This window comes from Castor canadensis, chromosome 3 (assembly GCF_047511655.1).
Source record: "Castor canadensis chromosome 3, mCasCan1.hap1v2, whole genome shotgun sequence".
NCBI classification, from domain to species: Eukaryota; Metazoa; Chordata; class Mammalia; order Rodentia; family Castoridae; genus Castor; species Castor canadensis.
Window position 1 is genome coordinate 116,219,825 of NC_133388.1, and position 22,251 is coordinate 116,242,075.

Genomic DNA, 22,251 nt, shown 5'->3' on the forward strand with positions numbered 1-22,251 from the left:
CAATTGTGTTTTTCTTAGAAATAGAATATGAACACAGTAAACAAATGAAAATGATTAAAATGGGAATTAAATGTTAGTTGTTCATAAAAACAAGTACAAATAAAGCAAAGGAAGTTGTTCAATAATTGATGCAGAAAATTCAAGTGGCTTACTTAACTCTAATGAGTCAATTACAGATAAATGTAAAACCTGAGCATTTCCCACTTCAATCCTCACCTTGCCTGCAACTGAGGATTTTGTTGCAGGACATCAGTTTTCAGTTCTTCATTCAGTTCAATGCTGCCCGCCAGAGGACCCATACAAAATGGCAACAGCAGAGGGAAATGAAAAAGTGCAAAGTGAAGGAAAAGAGGAATCAAGAAACGGAGGAAAAAGGAAAATATCCCCTCTAAGATATTTACAAGTCTTCTCAGCTGCCCTCTTGGCACTGTTCTCCAAGGCAGTTTTCCCTAGAAGAAAGCCTCCAATTTTAGTCTAGACTCTCTCGCAAGGTAAGTGAGGGCCCATTCCCAACAAGCCAAGCTGGAAATCTGAATGCTTTTGTACTGAAGTCAACTCTGCTGTAAATTTGTTTCCTATCTTTTTTTTTTTTTTGAAAAGGCTTTTTCTCTGTGAAAATATGACAAGCTGTGCAGAAAAACAAGAGATGTCAAAGACTTAGAAATTTTATATGATTTCACATTTCATGGACTATAAGCTAAGAGTCCTTGCTCTATGGTATTAGCAGGGAAGATTTTTAGTGAGATTAAATACCAAACTGACTTGCCCTGCCAGCCCAAGATCAAAGCCCATGTAATATTTCTTCTAAGGGGAAGTAGGCATTCAAAATGATGGCTCCATAAAACAAGTTTCTCAAACCAAATCCCACATTGATATACCAACATATTTCTGTAAGAATTTCTTCTGGATACATTACAAAGTAATTGAATACAAATTATGGTACAAATAAAGAGGATAGAACTACAACATTACTATCCAAAAGATTTAAAACCAGTTCCAGAAAAGTACTGTGATCACAAGTATCTTTCTATTTTATGTCCAGAAAAAGATACTTATCTGTGCAATGAATGGAACATTGCTAATAAAATGAGTAGCACAAAATTACTAAATAAATGTTATTTATAATTTACCGTAGAATTACATGGATAAAAAATAGCATAATGTTAAGTTTTTCTCATTTTATAGCACATGAATTTTTGCTGCATTCAACTGAGTAAAAGAGTATCAATAAGAAACTAAGTGTTCAAGAACAGACATATTTCACTTATCTATTTATTAAGCACATCAAACCAAAACTACAAGATATGAATACTTACTTATCAAAGCTATCACTATTTTTGATGAAGCTCTCCAGCTTTTCCTTGGCATATTCCACCACATCTGAATGAAGCTCAATTCCATGATTTATTCCAAAAGGACCTGCAATCGTAGCAGCATTTTAATAAAAGTATTAATGGTGCCCTTGTATGAGCTCTTCTAATTTCTGCTTGGTTATCTATCATAGAAGTACTTAAAGAGGGCTGGAAATATGGAAACATCTGCTAGCTATGGATTGTAAAGTTGGTGGAAGTCTACTTATATTGTTTTAATGTTAAGAAAGGGAAAACACAAAACTGAAAACGGTTCACCTGCATTTTATCTTTTTTTAAAAAAAAGCTATTGTATAAAAGATTGAAGGTTTCCAAAGAGAGTCAAAAAAGAATCATATACCACATGAAATTTAAGTGTTTTTGTTTTTTTTTTCCTTTGGAAGCACTAGGGTTTGAACTCAGGGTCTTACACTTGCTGCGCAGGCGCTCTACTGCATGAGCCATTCCACCAGCCCTAAGTTCTTTGTCATTATTTTCATTTATTACTTGCTCATAGTTTGGTAATCCTCAGATGCCTAAAATCATGGGCTGAGGTAGAAACCATAAAAATGTTTCAGAACATCCTTTCAACAGGTAAATGCTAAATTCTTCCAGGGTCAAGGCTGCATCCTGTGCATTTTGGAGTTTCCCATATCTAACAGACTGTGACCACCAGCCACTCACTGCAGAACCAGTGCTCCAGCATACTTCCCATTCCCACAGGGTATTTCTTTTTATATGTGACCACGGATGGAGTGGCCTCTCAGGACAAGGGCAAGAGAGGAGGGTTTTCCTGGCCCCCTCTGACCACCATTTGGTATCGGCATGGTACTTTCCCCACTCTGGTACCTGCTCACTGAGAATATAAGGACTCACCATATCCTAGGCCTTCCTACAACCTGCCTGTGCTCCACATAAAAATAACACATGCACATCTAGTTATGCTAGATCCTTTTCAACTTCTAAAATTGAGCCAAATGGATTTTTTTTTTCACTGTAATTTGATATCGGGCTCCTAGAAAAGTGTGTATGCCTTACCTATTTTCTGTATCTTTAGGAAATACTTGACTGGGGGTGCCCCCTACTAAATGACATTAAAAATACAGTGCATATTGGAGTTGTTTCTACTAACTACTAATAAAGTAACAAAAAAAAAGTCACAAATTCTCATGTTTGGATGTTCAAAAGGTAGATGGAAAAGGAAACAGCCATGCAGGAAATACCCAACTATGAAAATTTAAACAAAATGTTCAGATACAATCTTCAACCCAAATTAGATAAGGATATACTTTAAACTACTATGCTGCCATAACTTTCTATTTGGTCTTATTTTTTGTGAGTTTAAAAATATATTCAGACTAGAAGATTAAACAAACAGGTATTTGATTCATCAAATCACAAGGATAATTAGCTTCCTCTGAAATGTTTTAATATTTTAAAAATGAAACAATCTTAAATGTGTTGGGTTTTGGGGGGGGGTTTGTTTTGTTTTGTTTTGTGGTACTGGGGCTTGAACTCAGAGCCTCACATTTGCTAGACAGGCACCCTAACACTTGGGCCACTAACTCCACCTTCCCAGTGTGCTTCTTTTTTGTTACCTGACTTACAAACTGGTAAGCCTTCATAAGAAAACTGGAACAACAGTCCAAAATCATGTAAGACCTCATATAATTCCTTATTACTAGTACAGATAAACAACATAACTAAATATTCACTTAAAAGAAGTACCAAATATATTAAACTTAGAAAAACATACATACTGTTTAAGATGATATTGAATCTGAGTATTCTGGAAACTTGAATTTCCATAGGGGTCAGCACATACAATGTTAGAAAAAATACCAAAATTTTCCTCATTTAAAAAAGTTCAAAATAAACTAAATCACTTAAAAACAAGAACACAGTAGGAAAATACTGTTCTATGAAATGAATCTGATTTTCTTTTATCCTTTTAAGGTATTCCACTGAATGTCAAATGTAACAGAGACTTTTATATTTTCATTATCCATTAATAATTTAGTTATACTATCAACCATTTTTATAAAAAAAAAAGAAGCCAGGCACAGGCGGCTCACATCTGTATTCCTGAGTCGGAGGTCAGGAGGATCATGGTTCAAGGACAGCCTGGGCAAATAGTTCTCAAGTCCCTATCTCGAAACTAACCAACACAAAAAAGAGGCTGGCAGAGTGACTCAAGTGGTAGAGTCCCTGCCTAAGCAAGTGTGAGGCCCTGAGGTCAAACCCCAGTACCACCCCCACACACACCAAAAAAAAAAAAAAAAAATTAGGGCTTCATAGGCAGATCAATAAGAAAGGTCAATATTGCTAGCATTTCATAATTCCTCGAGGTCCAAATACACCAAGTAAGAACCTGAACCATCAAGGCTTCCATCCCGTATTTCAAACAGCCTTATTTACAGTGGGCATCTGATGAATCTCAGAGTTCCAGATCAAATGGAACCAGACAGGCTATTCCTCACTCAAAGATGCCACTGGTCTCTTTTTCCTGTTTATTGTATAAAGTGTCAACTTTTAGAAATAAGGTTTAAAGTTTAAGAAAATTTCTTAATGCTTTTTCACATAACTTGTTTTATCGTATCTCCTTGACACAAGATGGTTAATAACAAAAGATAAAAAATTTCAGTAACATCAGGTAGAAAGATCACAAGTTTCAGGCTGGCTGGGGCTAAATAGCAAGACTTTGACTCCAAAAAATTTTTTTCAGTAATACACAAAGGACTTGTTTCATAAACAATATAAACAGACAAAGAGAACACATTATTATGTAGTGTACATTATCATTTATGTTTTCTTAAATGGATGGAATTATTTAATTTTAAAATAACATGGAGGAATATCTTTAATTACCATTAATTACTTAATAATGTGGACTCATTTAACATGTTGAAAATAAATTAAAAATATAAAGTGCATTAATAAAAGGCAGAATTTAAATAGCAATGTCACTAGTATCTCATTTATTTAGAATATGATATACAACTAGAACACATCAAGTATACCATAAAATATAGTGCAGTGTTGATTATTACAACTCAAATTTGACATGTGAATAAAATAGAACAATAAGAACATAAGACACAGAAAACTGAAAAAGCATACATAGCTGCTTCTGAAGAAGGGGAGTGAGCAGTCTACAGTGGAAAAGAACATTTTTATCATTGTACACTACCAGAAGTATGTTGTAACCATATGCAATCAAAAATCAATAGGCTACTGAAAATGAAAAAGAGCATGAATATTTAGATAGACAAAGTAAACAAGCTGAAAAGTATAAATTGTCCACGGAAAAAAATGAAACAGTATTCAAAAAATGACGTTAACACGTCAGATGAAGCAGAAATTTGACTTTGTATTCAACAGAATCCAATGTTATTTTATATTCACCAATGAAGATTTTTCTATGAAATAATAAAAGTTTAGTTTTTATACCATGTACTTTAAAGAAGAAAATGCTAATGGTTAAACCGTTAACAGCTAAACATTACAGAGAAAACAGAAACAAAGAAGTTAATGTTTATTAAAACAAATACAGTTATTAAGAAAGCCTACTTATTGTGAGCAATAAATATAATAAAGTCTAGAGACTTTATCTTTTGTAATAATTGAATCTAATCTAGCTTCTTTATTCACCAGTCAGCAACTAAAGCTTACATATAAAGGACAGTAACTAGTAGGCTCACTTATAAATTGTTTATGTAATTAACAGTATTTACTTATATTTACATCAACTTCATGTGACATCCAACAGTTTGACAATGTGACATGGATGGATGAAGCCTCCTGGCACAGACTAAGAAAACCTGAAAGCTTCACAGTATACCTGAATGCAATTCCCTATGCCTTTAATATTTTGTGTAAAGCTAATTCATAGAACACAGGCAACATAACTGGAAGAACTCAGAAGAGAAAATAATTCAAGATCTATTATTTTAGTTGAGGGCTCTAAAGCCAAAACACTATGATGTGTGGTAAGAAGGAGGATCTAAGGTGAGATGTCCTAATTTCCAATCCTGTTTCTCCCTCTTTACTGGCATAATCTAAGACTAATAGGTCCCTGTCTGAAAACTTTCTTACTATAAAAGGAACCCTTGAGAAGACCACATGTATTATGTAAAAGTGTTTCATGCAATAATGAGTATAAGAAAGGTAACAAACTATTGTTAGAAATGATGATGTGCCCTCTCCCCACAAAAAGAACTGGTTATTTACAGGTTAAACTTTTATCTGATCAAAACTATCAATGTCTGGGTCCTATTGCAGATGGGCTAAAGGAAATCTCTGGGGTGTGGCCCAGGCACAAGAAGGTAAATCCACCCTGAGCTGAGGTTCACAGCATTACCACAGCCTCCTAATTATTATGCAAAAAGTCAAGCTAAATGATTTTTAAAATCTGTTTTTGAGTATCCAAATCTCTGTTGTCACTGGTAAAGTAATTTCTACAGTTAGCCTATATATAAGTTAGCAGCACTTTGTCTAACCTTAAGTATTTACCACAAGGGGGAGTAGGTGAATCAGTTATTTATTGTCTATGAAACTAGTATAAAACCAATGGGATTAAAACATACATGTAAAAACATCTTTCAATAAACTTCAATGATACTTTATTACTTTTTAGTCATATACAACAGGTTTCTTTTGGAATATTTTTAAGTAACAAAGTATTCATGGACAATAATGGATAAAAAGCAGACAAATTTCATTCTTTCCATGAATACCCTGTAGTATAATGGAGAACATAAAATAGTTCAAAGATAGACAAAGGAAAGAAAAAAAAATCAGCAAAAAGCTAAGCAATTATTAACTAGGCAATTGAGAGAAATTGCTATAATGCATTGCCACTTATTAAAATACATTTAATTTCGTACGGCTTCCCACATTCTATATAACACTGAAAAAAAGCAGACAAATTATCGGGCCAGGAGTGGTGGCTCACATCTGTAATTTCAGTCACCTGAGAGGTAGAGATAGGAGAATGGCAGTCCCAGGCCAGAGTCAAAAGCAGGAGATCGAAAAAATAAGCTACAGCAGAAAATGGGTGGGGGCATGGCTCATGTAGTAGAGTACTCGCCCAGCAAACCTGAGGTCCTGAGTTTTAAAAAAATTCCAACTTTTCCAGAGTCTTGCCATTTTACCTTAACTGTTCTGAAGTTAACAAGGTTAGAGATTTGCTCTCTGCTCTCTAGGTTTGGAAAAGGCCTCATTCAAACAAGTCCCAGAATTTACCAAAGCAAACTACAATGCCTCAGGCCCCTTTCAGTCCATGCATAAATAAGTACTAACTCTTTTATTACACGTAATTCTCAAAACTGCGTTTACAAAAGATCCAAAAGTATTGTTTCAAACAGTTACAGAGAATGGACCTACAGCCCTAAGTAAACTGTGTGTGAAGTGTCAAGTATCAAGAGCAGATGAGACAACAGTTCATTTACATATTTTTACTTAAGGGCCAATACTATTTGAGTCTAGTATGTCCAGAGCAACTTACACTCTACCTCATATATATACAGGAATGTTACAGTGGAAAGTTAGTTTCTCCAAGGCAAATTCAATAAACAGGAAAAAAAGTATTCAATTGTAATACAGATGGTATAAAAGCTAACTTAAGCAGCTTCAGATCTTGGTCCAAATTCTTTTTTAATGAAATCATTTTCCCCAGAAGCCATTTTCATTGGCTTTTACTTCAATTCGTATTTACTTTTGAAATACCTAAAGATATCTAGGGCCAGCATAGTGATTCACATGGATTCTCAGTATTTATTGAACTAAATAAAGAACAGCAACAAGAGCAACAGTATGTTTCTATCGCTAGTTTATAAATACCACACACAATTTACAGGGTAGGGAATGTATCTTATGCACTGCTGTATCCTCAGCAACTGGCACAGGTCTAAGATAATAAATACTTCTTTAAAGAATGACAAAGCACATAAATTTAGCTACGGTTTCAAATTTAAAATGTTCACAACTAAGACTGAGGCAAGTGACATATACAAAGCATAAAAGGCATATTTTATTTTAAAATAAAATACATTAGCAAAACAATCTATGTTACAACTATTTTAACTGATTATTAAGGGATAAGGACTTCCACAGAAATAAACCTTATAAATAAATACATTCCACTCAAAATGAATTTGTTATTTTCAGCTATTTGATAAAAAAATGCAATAAATGTTTTTCTATTATTGCTAAAGAAATTTTTCTTCTGCCTTCAGGCCAACACTCATTTCTATAAACATCCATCTTGTGTGTATTAAAAACCGAGGTGTCCTCAGAGCTCTAAAAACTGGGGAACAACTTGTGGGAATAGCAGGGGAGGCAACTAGGTAAGATGGAAGATAGGAAAGAAGGAAAATATTTTTGAAGTGTGTCTTGTGATACTTTGGGAATTTTGAGTGCTATGAATGTATGTTACCTATTCCACAATATAAAAGACTAACATTCAAGTTTCTATGTTAAGTAATACAGAAGAAAACTGTACCTTTCACTAGGTAAGGAAATACAAGAGAAAGAAGAGAATTTGTTGAAATTTTTGTCTTATGTGGAACAGAAGATTGGATTAGGGACAAAATAAACTTTTGGGATGTGCACACTAATGAAGAATTATGGCATAAGCATAATAAAAACATTCAGAAAGGTTTAATAATTTTCTGAAAATAACATACAGCCAATTCTCATTATTTGTGGTAGTTACGTTCTGTAAAGTCCAGTAAACACTAGTTAGCAAACACTTGAACCACTGTAGCTAGGGAAAACATGTATCTCAGATTATAATCTTAAATCCTAAAAACTCATCCTCGTAGTCTATTTTACAAAGAGAAAATGAACTGAAAAGTTAATGACTTGCCTGAGGCAGCCTCATAAACTGGTGTCAGATGTGAGATTCAAGCCCTGTCAGTGGTCCCAGTACAATATGGAGCTTCTTTTGTAGTGCTCTGGCTTCCTTGGTTTTCCACCCTCTGCTCACTCTGTATGACAGCTGAGCCAAAAAGGCAGAAAGCTTGACCTTGTCCTCCTTCAGCTAGAAACACACAGAGCAGGAGACTGGATTGTTTTGCTCCTCTCCACAAGGTCTGCAAATGATCTCAAAAACAATGCAGTAATTTGGGGATTACAAATGAACTTAGTCAAATAGGCAAATTCCAAAACAGAATTTGCAAATAATACTAAGGATCAGCTGTATTTTCTGTATAGATGATCCAGGTTGGAGAGACATTAATCACAAAGATAAAAAGTAAAGATGCTCAGCAAATCTAGAACACTTACAATGCTGAAGGAATTTCCTCAGACTGACTCAGAGTGGAAGGAAATATAACCAGAAAAAATTACTTTGAAAACTCTGCAAAACTTCTAAACCCCACATTACTTCCTAAAATTTATTTTATTGCTATTTGTTACTACTGTTACTGTAATAATCAGCAGTAATATTATCCATAAACAAAGAGGTAGTAGAAGTACAAAATGGTTGAGAGTAATGGCTTCTACCTTACCACCACCAGTGGAAAGTCAGGGGGAAAAAAGAATTCTAAAAAGAACAGAACAATGGTAACAACTCAAAACTGGATAAAAGGATGGAAAAACAGATGCACAACAGCCTAAGGAGGACTAAAAAATAGTTTAAATGGTTGGGAGCCTTACTGATCCTAGGACGTGATTAGCCTAAAAGAAAATGTTTTCAAAAAAGATTTATCAGAGCCCAACATAAATTACATATGAAGAACTTTATAATTCCTAGAAAGAAAATGACAAAATCTTTTTTTAAAAAAAATTGAAAAGTAGAACAGAGGACAGAAGGAAAATTCAAGTTAGGCTTGAATTTGACTCAGAGAGAAACTTGACACCAGCAGAATATATTTTATCTCACCAAGAAAGTAGGAGGGAGCCAAGAGATCACATCACTTTAAAAGACCTTATAAAAGGGACGGTGGTGTGACTCAAGTGATAGAGCACATGCATACCTGTCTAGCAAGAGAAGACCTGAGTTCAATCTCCAAGATCAACACCCAAAACAAAGCAAAGGTTCTAGCATGCAGAACCTTGAAAATATATAGCTAAGTAAAAGAAGCTAATGCAAAAGAACCCACATATTACATGACTCCATTTATATGAAAGGTCCAGAAAAGGCAAATCTACAGAAACAAAAAAACAAAAAAACAAAAAAAAAAAGAAAAAAAAACCCACCCTTTAAAGAGCCTAAAAGAAAATCCTATGTCTAATGAAGGCTTACATCCAAAATATATAAAGAATATTTACCACTTAAAAGTCTCAATAACCCAATTAAAAAATAGGGAAAAGATTTGCACAGACATTTCACCCAAGTTATACAGAAGGCCAAGATGATCCACTTTATTAATTAAGGAAGTACCAAATTAAAACTACAATGAGGTTAACAGTTCACATCCACCTAGATAGCTATTAAAAACCAAACAGAGTTGGGGCCACAGTGTATGCATGCTTAGCAAACACAAGGCAGGGAGTGGGGACCACCAACTGTTAGTGAGGATGTGGAAAACTGGAACTTCATACACACAATGTTGGTGGGAATGTAAAACAGTGCAGTAACTATAGAAAACAGTTTGTCAACTTCTTAAAAATTTAAATACAAGGCTAAAGGCATGGCTCAAGTGGTAGAAAGACTGCCTAGCATACATGAAGCCCTGAGTTCAAACACCAGTACTATTAAAAAAAAAAAAAAAAGTAAATGCAAATTTACCATATAGCTCAGCAATTCTAATCCAACCAAGAGAAAAAAAATGTATGTCCACACAAGGATTTGTACTTTAATACTCACAGCGGCATTATTAATAGCCACAAAAATGATAAATCAACATACCCATTAACTGATGAATGGATAAACAAAACATGGTTTATCTACCCAATGAGATATTATTCCACCATTAAAAAAAAGTTCTTACACATGGTCTAGCACACAGTACCTTGAAAATATATAGCTGAGTGAAAGAAGCTAATGCAAAAGAACCCACATATTACATGACTCCATTTATGTGAAAGGTCCAGAAAAGGCAAATCTATAGAGACAAGGCAGCATATAATTGGTTGCTAGGGACTAGGGTGGGAAAAGAGAGTGGATGCAATTGGGCATGAGGAATCTTTTTGTTTTAGTGTAACTATTTTCAAATTGGAATGTGGTAATGTTCACACAGCTCTACAAATTTATTCAAAATCACTTTATTGTACATTTAAGATGGATAAACTTTATGGTAGATAAATCACACCACATTAAAGCAAGAGGGAGAGAGAAGGGGAGTGTGTGAATGCACACGAAATCAAGCGAAAGAGAAAGCATAAGTACCTGAAGTCAACAAGCAATATAGGGTAGCTGTGGTAAGAGAAAAAAGAAAGAAAAAGAGTGTAGCTACCAAACAGGATGGTAGCACATAGCTTAACTAATCAGATACTTTGGACAATTCAGCAGCTAGAGGTATCTATGCAAGTTGGCAGTAAGTTTCCTGCTTGTCAACTATTTCACCTTTAGAACTGAATGTTGTAGCACCAAGGCACTGACATCCACAGTGCTGGAATGATTCTGGAAGTCTCCTCACAGAAAGTAGAGAATTCAGCAAGAGACTGAGAAAGTATTAAGTTGGATCAATCTACATATCATAGGTTTTATAAAGAACCTGTAATTTTTATATTATGGATTATAACAAAACAAAATGGAGATGAATCCCTAAGCACAAAGGAACAAAACAGAGAAGAATCATCACTACCTACATCAGAAAGAGATTATCAGAATAACTTGTCTTCATGCTTCTGATATTTAATTCAATTCTGGGTAGTGAAGTACAGAACTTGACAGGCCACTTCTCTTGCACACTATTTTTCAACAGATTCCCTAAGAATGAGAAAACAGGACTAACAGAGAAGAATCAATTAAGTATTAGACTCTTTGTGAAAATGCTTAGTTCTGGGAAGATACCTAATGAGAAGTCAGTGGAACACTAAGAATTTATCTTCAATTTGAAACTCAAAATGAGGTCTCCAATGAGACATTTTAGGATTTATAGTGATATATTCTCCATGTTTGGGGTAAAATTAAATTTATGGATGATTGTTTCAAGTGTACTTTAACCATAAGTAATTTCTTGAAGGAACACTCACCTTCCCCTCCCTGAGCAACAGCACTGATTATGGCCCATCCTCTACATTTGTGTTTGTGCAGTGAAGCGCTAATTCTCCAAGGCACATCCTCCTTAACTGTGTTGCCCAAACCAGAGATGCCCTGCTTTCAGCCTGGGTTCCTCCAGTGTACTTTTGAGTATGTCCTTAGATAGGACCCACTGCCTACAGTGAGCACTTGACATCCCCACCTTAGGACTAAGAGAAAAAAGGCTGAGAGTTATGATGCTATAGTTTCTTAATAAGGAGAGGCCTTCTGTTAATAAGATAACTGTGAGACAGTGGAGCCAAACTGGATTCACCGTACTCACATAATGTATGTATCATTCTTTGGATTCGGTTCTAAGTGATTTTTACGGATGTGTTCCCTACCCCTTTTGATTTAAAACACAAACCAAAAGTGAAGAGAGGGGAAAAAAGATCAAGCTTCCTCAGAAACTTGACTCAAGACTAGATATAATCATAGTATTACAGATTGCTTTTTCTGCCTTTCCTTTTTAAAAGTATTTTGATCTTTCTCACCAAATCAGAAGAAGAATTTATATCTTGGTCTTAACTGTGCTGGATCTCATGTAAATAAATCTTGAAATAGTATCCAGGAGCCATAGTCACATATTTAAACTATAGATCCGTGAATCCCTGGACTGTAACAGAAGGAAAATACATAGTGCATTGTGGATCATTTACACAAGAGTCTGTTTCTGCCACATACATGCTGCCCTTTGGTTTTGGATTAAAAGATAAAATACTTGAGTCTGCCTAAAAGTGGCATCTGGCCATAGGAATCTAATTTCTTAAGAGACTGGGATGAGGCAATAGTCTTTCAAGGTTGCTTATTATAACACATACCTTACGCTGCCTTTGGCTAGACTGACCTCCCTCCACAACAGTCAGCTGACAGGTGCTGAAGAAGTAGATGACAGGATAAACAAGCCCTCTGAGAATGGCCAGACATGGTAATAAGACCTGGACTCCAGCCTAAGGTTGCCTTAACTGGTCAAGAAATGTACCAGTTCAAGGACAGCAACTTCCAATTTTAAAAGGCAGTAGCTCGCTCTCCCTACTCATCCCTTTATGCTTCTTAGGTTTGGAGACTGTCTCAAACCCTTGAGATTCTCTTTCCAATGAGACCATGGTAACAGAAGTGGTAAGTATGAGGAAGCTCCAACTTGCTGAGAAAATCCTATGTGAGGATGGTAAAGAGCACCAAATTTAAATGCAAGGCTCTAAATTTCTCATTATTAATAAAAGTTAATAACTTAACACCATTTTGAATAGTTATATATCAAGGACTAATCCAGTTGTGGAATGATACCCTAATATTTTTTATGAAATGTGACACAGGTTACATGATTATGAGAGTAAGGAGTAAGCTAGTATATGGGGAAAAAGGGGATTTCAGGGCTGAAAATCACAAAATGTGACCCCACAGTTAACTGTCCACAATGGGATGTAGTCATCTACTAGAGGACAAGTCATTCTCTATTTAAAATCCTTCAATGATTCCCCAATACTTTAGAATGAATTTAAAAGCAGTCTTATCCATATAACTGGCACATACCTCGACTATAGCACCTATTACACTAGATGAGGGCAAGAATTTATGTCATGCACCATAATGTTTTACTTTAATGCTCCCACACAGAAGTTTTAGGGGTTGAACTTAGTATAACTTCATGATGGTTCATCTCACATCCAACATGTCTTATAGAACAGGATTCCTCCATCCATGCAATTCCCACCTATATTCCATTATTTCCAGATGTTACTTCCTAGCTATGTAACTTCAGGTAAGTTATTTTAACCTCTTTTTGCCTTAGTTTACTCATCTATATAACAAGATTAATAATGACATGTACAGTGCCTTAAACAATGCCTAGCACTCACCCTAAACACCTATGAAAATCTTCAAGGGAAGTAATCTTGGTTCCTTTTGATCACTGTTGTATGCACATACCAAGAACAATGCCTGGCAGAGCAGAGGGAGAATAAATATGCTGAAATCTTAATGAACATAGACCTTTCTGTGTTTTTCTCCATCTCTTCCTATGCCTCACCCTCTCAATCCCACATTCCTGTGCCTCTAACAAAAACTGGCACAATTTTCTTCCCACTTAAAATGGGACACTGAGAACTGGAGATGTGGCTCAAATGGTAAAGAGCGTGCCTAGCACACCCAAGGCCCTACATTCAATCCCCCATAGTGCAAAAATAATAAAGTAGGTAAATAAATAAATAAATAAATAGATGGGACACTGACATAACTATCAAACATTATACGCCAGCAGACAAAACACTTTCCCTGAAATTGATTAAATAATAATTAAATAACAATCCTAGGTTTCTTGCCTACCAGTTGCTCAATTTTAAGTACAGACAATGACCAAGAGTTGGAGGACTAGAACTATTATAAGTTGAGAATTGTGCTGGAGCTAACTGTCAGCATCACAGCCAGGAATATGAAGATTACTACCACTTTGTACTTTCAAATTTAAGAAAGAAAGATAACTACATCCAAATATACTATGCACAGAATTTCAAACCTTGTAAATCATGAACAGCAATACAAACTCAGCTTACTTTTCAAAATAGAATTTTACAAAAATAAAATTACCTAAAATTAAGCCCACCATTGTACTTAAATATCCGGTTCCACTTCCCAGGTTAAGAAAAGATAATCCTGGTTGAAGTTTCAATGCTTCCATAACTTCTGAATAAATGCACGGTGCTGACAAGTGTATGTTTCCATGCTTCCAGGCTAAGTCTTTGTAAGCATTGTCTCTGTAGCCTTCCAAATAGTAATCTCCACGATCAATCGCTCTGAAGGCTTGCTCTACTCTTTCAGTGCGGATATACTGAGCTTCTTTAAGGTTATCAATTAAGTCATCATTATCTTCCCCAGCACTCACAGCTCCTCCCATGATAGTATTCAAATCAAATCATCAATTTTTAAATGTAATAAAATTAGCAGAAATGGCATCCAATAATGTAGTGTGGTTAACTTTCTTTTTAATATTGCACTTGATTTCCAAAAATAAATTAAACCTGGAAGGAAAGAATAAAAATAAATAAGTTTAACGCTCAAGAGGAAGTAATTCCAGCTTATCAAATATGTCATTATAATTAACTACCATTCATTTCAAGAATGCATTCCAATCCAAGCATAATATTAAATGACTTAGCATAGTATAATTCTTACAATAACCACAAAAAGTAGCTTACATATGATCTCATCTACACAATGAGAAAACTAGGAGATGTTAAGTTCTCTCACTGGAAACTGGAAGAAGTTCAGTTGCCTAGTATTATAGGCCTATTAGTGACCTACATCTCCATTAATTGCAATTAAATGCAATTTAAAATCCAATCATTCAACTTAGCCACATTTCAAGTGCGTAACATGGCTGCCATGTTGGACAATGCTGGTCTCAAAAGTGCCAGTTCTTAGTCCCAGGTCCTTCAGATTCAGAAACCATACTCTTAATCACTAACCCCCATGACTTCTGTATAGTACAGTACCTTACTGATGTAAAATTCCTGAGCTTAACTTTTTAACGTTAACAATTCTAAAATGTACTATATAAATTTAAAATGTTAACATAGAGGGCTTGAGGTGTAGTTCAAGTGGTAGCACTCCTGCCTCACAAGTACAAAGCTAAGTTCAAACCCTAGTACCAACAACAACAAAAAAAGTTAATACAGAATAATATACTGCCTAAACACTAATTACAAAATGCAAAAAAAAAAAAAAAAAAACCAGCCAGGGGTAGTGGTACAAGCCTGTAATCCCAGCACTTGGGAGGATGAAGCAGGAAGATGGGGAGTTTGAAGCCAATCAAGGCTTCATAGCAAGATCCCTGTTTTAAAACAAAGTAAAGCAAAGAAAAACAAATAAAAACCCAATAAATAAAAATAGTAAATAAACTCAGAATTTAATACATACACACACACACACTACTTTATTTGGTAAACTCTGTCTTAATAATGAGGCCACAAGCTTTATTAAGAACTTTGACAGTGTAAGCCTAAAACAAATATTATATACATATAGACACAAACAATATACTTCTTTAACAGATAAAATTCAGCATCTTTGAATGGAAACCTAAGTAGGTCTTGATAAACTAACAAATTTCAAAACACTCACTATACAATTTAAGCCTTAAACAGCCAATATGTAAGTTCACATATCAATTTCTGAATTAATAATCAGGAGAGGAAGGAATTGAGTAATGAAATACTCATGGCCAATACAAGAGTTATGACAGCCAACTGTGGGCAAGGATACACCCCATTCTTAGTTTTAAAGAAGAACAGCAATCAGGGCCTGTAGTGTCCTCAGACCCCAGGCACCACGCTGCTCCAGTGTAGCTGAGGCAGCTCCTCACCAAAGCCTGTGGCATTATCATGTGTGGCCTTAGTTTTATACTATGATCTCCTAGGGGAATTTTAATGGAGTAGAGGAAATACTGTGAACTCACATTTCATTCATACGTAATTTATTGAAGTTTACTTACAAGATTGGATGGCTTTGCTCTACTCCCCACCTCCAACACAAAAAGAAATAAAAAATATAAGGGCTTACAGGAGCCTTCTCTGAAACCAGTGTATTTTGTCCAATGAAGAGATGTTTAATCCACTATTCCTTCAACATATCTTAGCTTTGGTAACCTTTTTGACTTGCTGAGTGTAATTCTGGCACTGCAACATTTTTAAATGACATGATCTCATTGTGAGATTTTTTAATGATAAGCCTTCTAAGCATAAGTCAATTTCTCATCTGGTCTTCAAAGAATGAATCTCTTCCCAAAATGGAAATAAATATGGCTATATTAGTCTGGGAACAGTCTCTCAGTATCCAGTGTGGGACTTGTCAAATGATTTTTTAAATGAATAATTCTGATTACACATAAATGGCTTTACTGTAAATGTCACAATTTATGAGTTTGAAAAGTTATTTCCCCTGTGTTGGTTCTAAGGCATAAAAAGAACCTGACCCTTCTTAGTTCCTCTTGAAATATGTCCTGTTCAAAATTATAACAAAACTAACAGTGTTCTTACTACACAGCTGACATTCTTGGTGAGAAAGAGGCAACAGGAACAATCAAATACATAAGAACTACCAATTTACAAAATATGCTGGCTATACGTAATATCACTGAAATAATCACAGTAAGCCTGTGAGGAAGGAAGGTACCAGCATGCCCACTTCTAACTGTGTGAAAGGGTGGGCCACTATACTGCACAGAATACCTGAGGAACCCAGAGTGAGATGTGGATTGAGGGATAGAAGACAGCTTCCTTGAAGACATACATTGTATGAGTTAGCTAAGGAGTGAGGGAAGGAATTGTAGCCTGAGGATACAGTTGGCACTGAAGCACAAAAGCAAATGATACTCTTGAGAAATTACCTGTAGTTGGGTATTTGCCAGAACATAATAACTTTTACACTGTAGGACAGAAATTTTCAGTATTTTTTATCTCTCATTCCCCCTCCCCGCTACACCCTTTGAGAGTTTCACCAAACTTATAGACCCTACTAATAAAAAACTGAAGCCTGGTGCTGGTGGCTCGCACCTGTAATCCTAGTTATTCAAAGAGACAGAGATCAGGAGGATCATGGTTTGAAGCAGCCCAGGCAAATAGTTTGTGAGGCCCTATCTCAAAAATACCTAACACAAAAGGGCTGGTGGAGTGGCTCAAGGTGTAGGCCCTGAGTTCAAACCCTAGTATCAGAAAAAAAAAAACCCTGAAAAAATCAGAAAGTTTGCATGCAACTTCAGAAGCCTTCTGAGTTCCTAGAGATCCCAGGAGTCCACTCTAATGTAAGAACTATTGAGGGGGGATTATGGAGGGGGTGAATCTAATTAAGATACAGTGTAAGCACAAATGTAGATATCAAGATGAAATCCCCTGTACAACTTTTAAATGCTAATAAAAATTATTTTTTTTAAAAAAGAACATCTACTATAAGCAATAGTTCATTGGAAAGAACAACAAAAGGACGGCTTCTGTAATCTGTAAACGAAAGACCTGCTTTAGACTTAGAGCAACAGGCCTGAGTCCAAGTACTTAGAAGGCTGGAAAAGGCATTATACAAGAAGCAGTGCAAGAAGGTGAAACCTGACATGCCAGATTTCTTTTTCTATGAACTAGAAGATAGACCGCTAATGCCATCTGAATAGAAAAGAAAGCTACAAAGATACCCAGGAGAGAAGCAGTTGAGGAACAGTTTCCTGGAACTGGAGCACAGAAGTCCACATATGTGGTCACAATTTCACAGTCAACCATGGTCTGAAAATATTAAATTGAGAATTCCGAAAATAAATAATTCGTAAGTTTGAAATTGCATGCCTTTCCAAATAGCACAATGAAATCTCACACCATCACGGCCCATCCCACCTGGGATGTGAATCATCCCTCTGTCCAGCATATTCCACACTGCATATGCAACCTGCTCATCAATCTCTTAGTAACCATGCTAGTTATCAGGTCAACTGTTGCCCCATGGGCAGTACTTGTGTTGTAGGAACCCTAATATATTAGCCTAAGACTATGTCACAATGCCCACATCATTCACCTCCTTCATCATAGATACTGTATCATCTCACATAAGGCTACATACAGTATAAAAAGATAATTTAAGAAAACAATGCCAGAACATCATTATAACTGGTCTAAATTATTATTGTTGTTAATATCTTGCTATACCTAATTTATTAAGTTGAAATTTATCCTAAGTATGTATGTGCAACAAAAATATAGTATATAAATAGGGTGAACATTCTTATTCAAAATCCTTAAGAGCCAGGAAGTGTTTCACATTGCAGATTTTTTCATATTTTGGAATATTTGCATATACACAGAGATACTGGGGATGGGTTCCAAGTCTAAACATGAAATTCATTTTGTTTATATGCACCTAGTACATTTAACCTGAAGGTAATTTTATACAATATTTTTAGTGTGCCGACTTTTTTAAGATAAGAGTCTTGTTATATAACCCAGGCTGTCCTCAAACTCTTGATCCTTCTGTCTCAACCTCCTGAGTGCTGGGATTATAGTCATATTCCACTATATCTAGCATATGTGTGCCTGCTTTTTGACTGTGACCCATCACATGAGGTCATGTTTGGAATTTTTCACTTGTAGTACTATACTGATAATCAAAGCACTTCAGATTTTGGAACATTTTGAATTTCAGATTTTTTTGTTTAAAGACACTCAGTGTATAGGGTTCAGTACTATCCAAAGTTCCAGGTATCCTCAGTCTTGGATAAGGAAGGACTATTAAACAATCTACTAAAATGAGTGCTTATATGATACAAATTAGCTCTTACACTTGGTATACAGGGAAATGATAGGAAAATAATGAAATGTGGTTCACACTACACATTCATATTTTGAAGTGATCAGGAAGGAGCAAGCTTCATATTAAAGAAATATCCTCAGCAATTTACACAGACTTTAAGCAACAGCTAAAACTATACAGAGTGCTTTCCTAGAAAGCAATCAGTACTGGTACAGTGGCTTCACAAGATTTGGGGACAAGCTGTGAATGCAAATTAATAACGAAGTCTATATCAAGATTCAGATTTTTTTAATTTTTGATTAAAAAAAAGTAGAGCCACATGGAATGAATTGTCCTCCAGAGCCTAAACCTTGATGTTCTAAGATGAATGCTAGGATTTAAGGCTGAGAAGACCTAAGTGTGATGCTACGTGCAAACCCAGTAGAAATTTAGCTGTCCTAGAGATTTTATGAGAATTGCTACTGGTTTTGTGCCACACTGGTTATAGGTTTTGAGTAGTAAACCTAACCCTGACTTTTGTAAATCATGAGATGTTTTCAGGTATTATAGTAGAAAAACCCAAACTTCTGAGAGCCTTCAAAATATCTTAGGGGAGGGCTGAAGGTGTGGCTCCAGAGGTACAGGGCTTGCATCATAAGTGCAAAGTCCTGAGTTCGAACTCCAATACCACCAAAAAAAAAAGTTCGTAGAGGATCCCAGACTGCATCTGAAGAAGAGCTGGCATAAACAAACAATTATAAAATCAGACAAGTTAACTATGGTAAACTAATAAAAGGACACCTATCTTAAACACGTTGGTAGGGATGAAGAGACTAGATTTTCCTAGAGAGGAAGCCTTGCTATAAATATAGGAAGCAGAAGAAAAGGCATTCAGTGATGTGGAAATGTACAAAGACAAGGAGAAAAGAGGCAATACACCCACTCAGGGCACCACAAACTGTACAGCAGAACTAAAGTACAGAGATATAAAGTAGCCCATGGTGAGCTCATGAACAAAAAGGAGGCAGGTAGAATCACAGGCCATAAACACTGAGCTTGGATTTCCTCCTGAAGTCAATGGAAGCCAGTGAAGGCATTTAAATAATGAAAACGTGCATTCCTAATCCTAGACTCACTGATTCTGCTTCTGGGTTCATATCCACAAATGGCCCTGTTCCATGAAGGGCTTGGCTGCCGCCTAATTTGGCCTGGAGCCTGCTACCAAAACCATTTGCCAAGGGGTCCAGGAAGAATCATGCTTAGTAGTCTCAGCAGTAGTCCTCAAAGTTATACTCTTAACTGGGTTCTAGCCCTCTCAGTTGTGGTCCCAGCCTAGTACTGCTCCTACAAAGACAGAGTGAAACTTGTACCACCTGTGCCACCAGGACAGGCTTGTCAGTCTTTATCCCAAAAAGATTTTTGAGGGAATGTTGTCTTAGCTCTAGCCCCTCTGCCATAGCCTGGGGAATTACCCTGCCTGTGCAGGGCACACTGGGAGATACCCAAACATGCTTGCCTGTCCCACAGCAGTTCCTGAAAGGGCCCCCAAATGTCAGTTCTAGTTCCTCTCAGCTGTAGTCTTGGGACAATCCTACCCATACAGGGACCTGCTTAGAGTCTGGCCCACTGGAGCCCCCAGGCTAAGCCTACCAATCAGTATCACAGCAGATTCTAATTAGCCCTAAGGCTCAGTTTCAGCCCTTCCCCGCTGTGGTTTGGGAGCAGTTCTACCCAGTCTAGAGAATGAATCCCTGTGGCAGGCTTCTCATCCTCTGTCCTTCAGTGTATCTTTAAAAGGCCCTGGATCTTACTCCTGGTCCTTCTTGACAATGAACTGAGAGCAATTCTGCCTGCCTGGAGACCCAGAGGGAGACACAGCCAGTAGTACCCCTGAAAGCTGATGCTCTGAAATTGTGGATCTTGAAACAACCCTATAAATTGACTCCAGTCCTCAAATACAGTCTGAGAGCAAGAACCCACTGGAAGGCATACCTGTCAGTGATCCCAGAGACAGCCCATCTTGGTCTTGGCTGTAGACCTGTAGACCTGAATAATCATGTCTCAGTTCCAGCCCATCTCAGGCATATACTGTGTAGCAAATGACCTCCATCCAGTGATCCAATGGGAGCCACCCAAAGGAAGGCACACTCATAAGTGCTCCTATTAACAGGCCCATTGTCTGCAAACCCTGAAGCAGACCTCTTAGTGCCAGCCTCATATACCAAGTTCCTGAAGATAGTCCAGTCCACCCATGGACCAGATAGGACCAATGCCCACTAGAGCCCTGGAATAGGTCCACCAACTGTGGTCTCCAGCAACAACCACATGACCAGGATCCAACCCCACTCAACCATGATTCCAGAGGCAATTCCATTAGCCCAGACAAAACTGAAAAACCTCAATACATAGTTTCAATAGCAGATCTGATCTTACAGAATTAAGAATTATCAAACTTAAAGAAATTAGCCAATTAGAGGAACAAAATGGAAAAAGAATAAAGAAACCTTAAAAGATCTACGTGGCACCATCAAACATACTAATATACAAATTATGGGAGTGCGGGAAACAGAAAAAAAAGATAAAACGTTTCACAGAAAACTTAGAGAAATAATGTCTGAAAATTCCCCCGATCTTGGGAATGACATGACCATACACATTCAAGACACTCAATGGACCCCAAGCAAGATCAGCTTAAAAAACAAAGACTAGAGACACATTAAAGTCAAGTCATCCAGTCAAAGACAGAATCTTGAAAGTACCAAGAGAGAAGAAAATACATATAAAAGATCACCCATAAGGCTATCATGGACTTCAACAGAAATCTTTCAAGTCAGGAGGGAGTGAATGATATATTAAAAGTGCTTAAAAAAGAAAACTGCCAACTAAGAATACTATGCTCTGCAAAGCTTTCCTTCAAAAAATAATTAGGAGACAAGTATATCATGTTTTTGATCATGGGCAAAACTGAGAAAGGAAAAAAAGGACATAAAAATAATCAAGAGGGGTCTATTAAAGATACAGAAGGGGATATAGTGATGAAAAAAGGAGGGATAACAGAGGGTAAGAGGGGGTGAATATGATCCAAGTATATTTCATTAATATATGAAAATGTCACCATGAAACCCATTACTTTGTACAATTAATATATGCTAATAAAAAACAGATAAAAGCATTCTAAGACAAAGTTTGAGAGACTTAATCTCAAGACTAAACTAAAAGAAATTCTAAAGGTAGTTAAACTTGAAACAAAACAAACATAAGTAACAATATGAAAACATGAAAGTATACAGCTCACTGGTAAAGGTAAATATACAGTCAAATTCGGAATACTCTACTGTTGTAAAGGTGGTGTGTAAATCACTCAACTGTACTGTAAGAGTTCAAAGATGAATGCATTAAGAACAATTACAGATATAAACCAAAGGTTAACAGATACAAAATATAAATAGA

The 22,251-nt window shown here is 36.2% G+C and overlaps 1 protein-coding gene across 12 annotated transcripts in view; it reads right to left on the reverse strand.

The window, feature by feature from the left end:
• The window catches only part of Pcmtd1 (protein-L-isoaspartate (D-aspartate) O-methyltransferase domain containing 1), a 246,183-nt gene that overhangs the window by 194,755 nt on the left and 29,177 nt on the right, over positions 1-22,251 (reverse strand). For 6 of the 12 annotated variants that reach the window (XR_012446311.1, XM_074068523.1, XM_074068522.1 and 3 more), the window contains exons 2-3: positions 14,125-14,555; positions 1,317-1,419 (exon numbers count right to left, since the gene is read on the reverse strand). The exons of 1 other annotated variant lie outside the window; for it this stretch is intronic. Coding sequence is in view for 5 of the 11 variants with exons in the window: in XM_074068523.1 (XP_073924624.1) it covers positions 1,317-1,419; positions 14,125-14,431 (410 nt within the window). In the remaining 6 variants the exon portion in view is untranslated. Of the gene's footprint in view, positions 1-216; positions 280-1,316; positions 1,420-8,217; positions 8,392-14,124; positions 14,556-22,251 lie in introns of those variants that run through there. 5 more of the 12 variants (XM_074068524.1, XM_074068527.1, XR_012446310.1 and 2 more) reach the window with 4 other exon arrangements.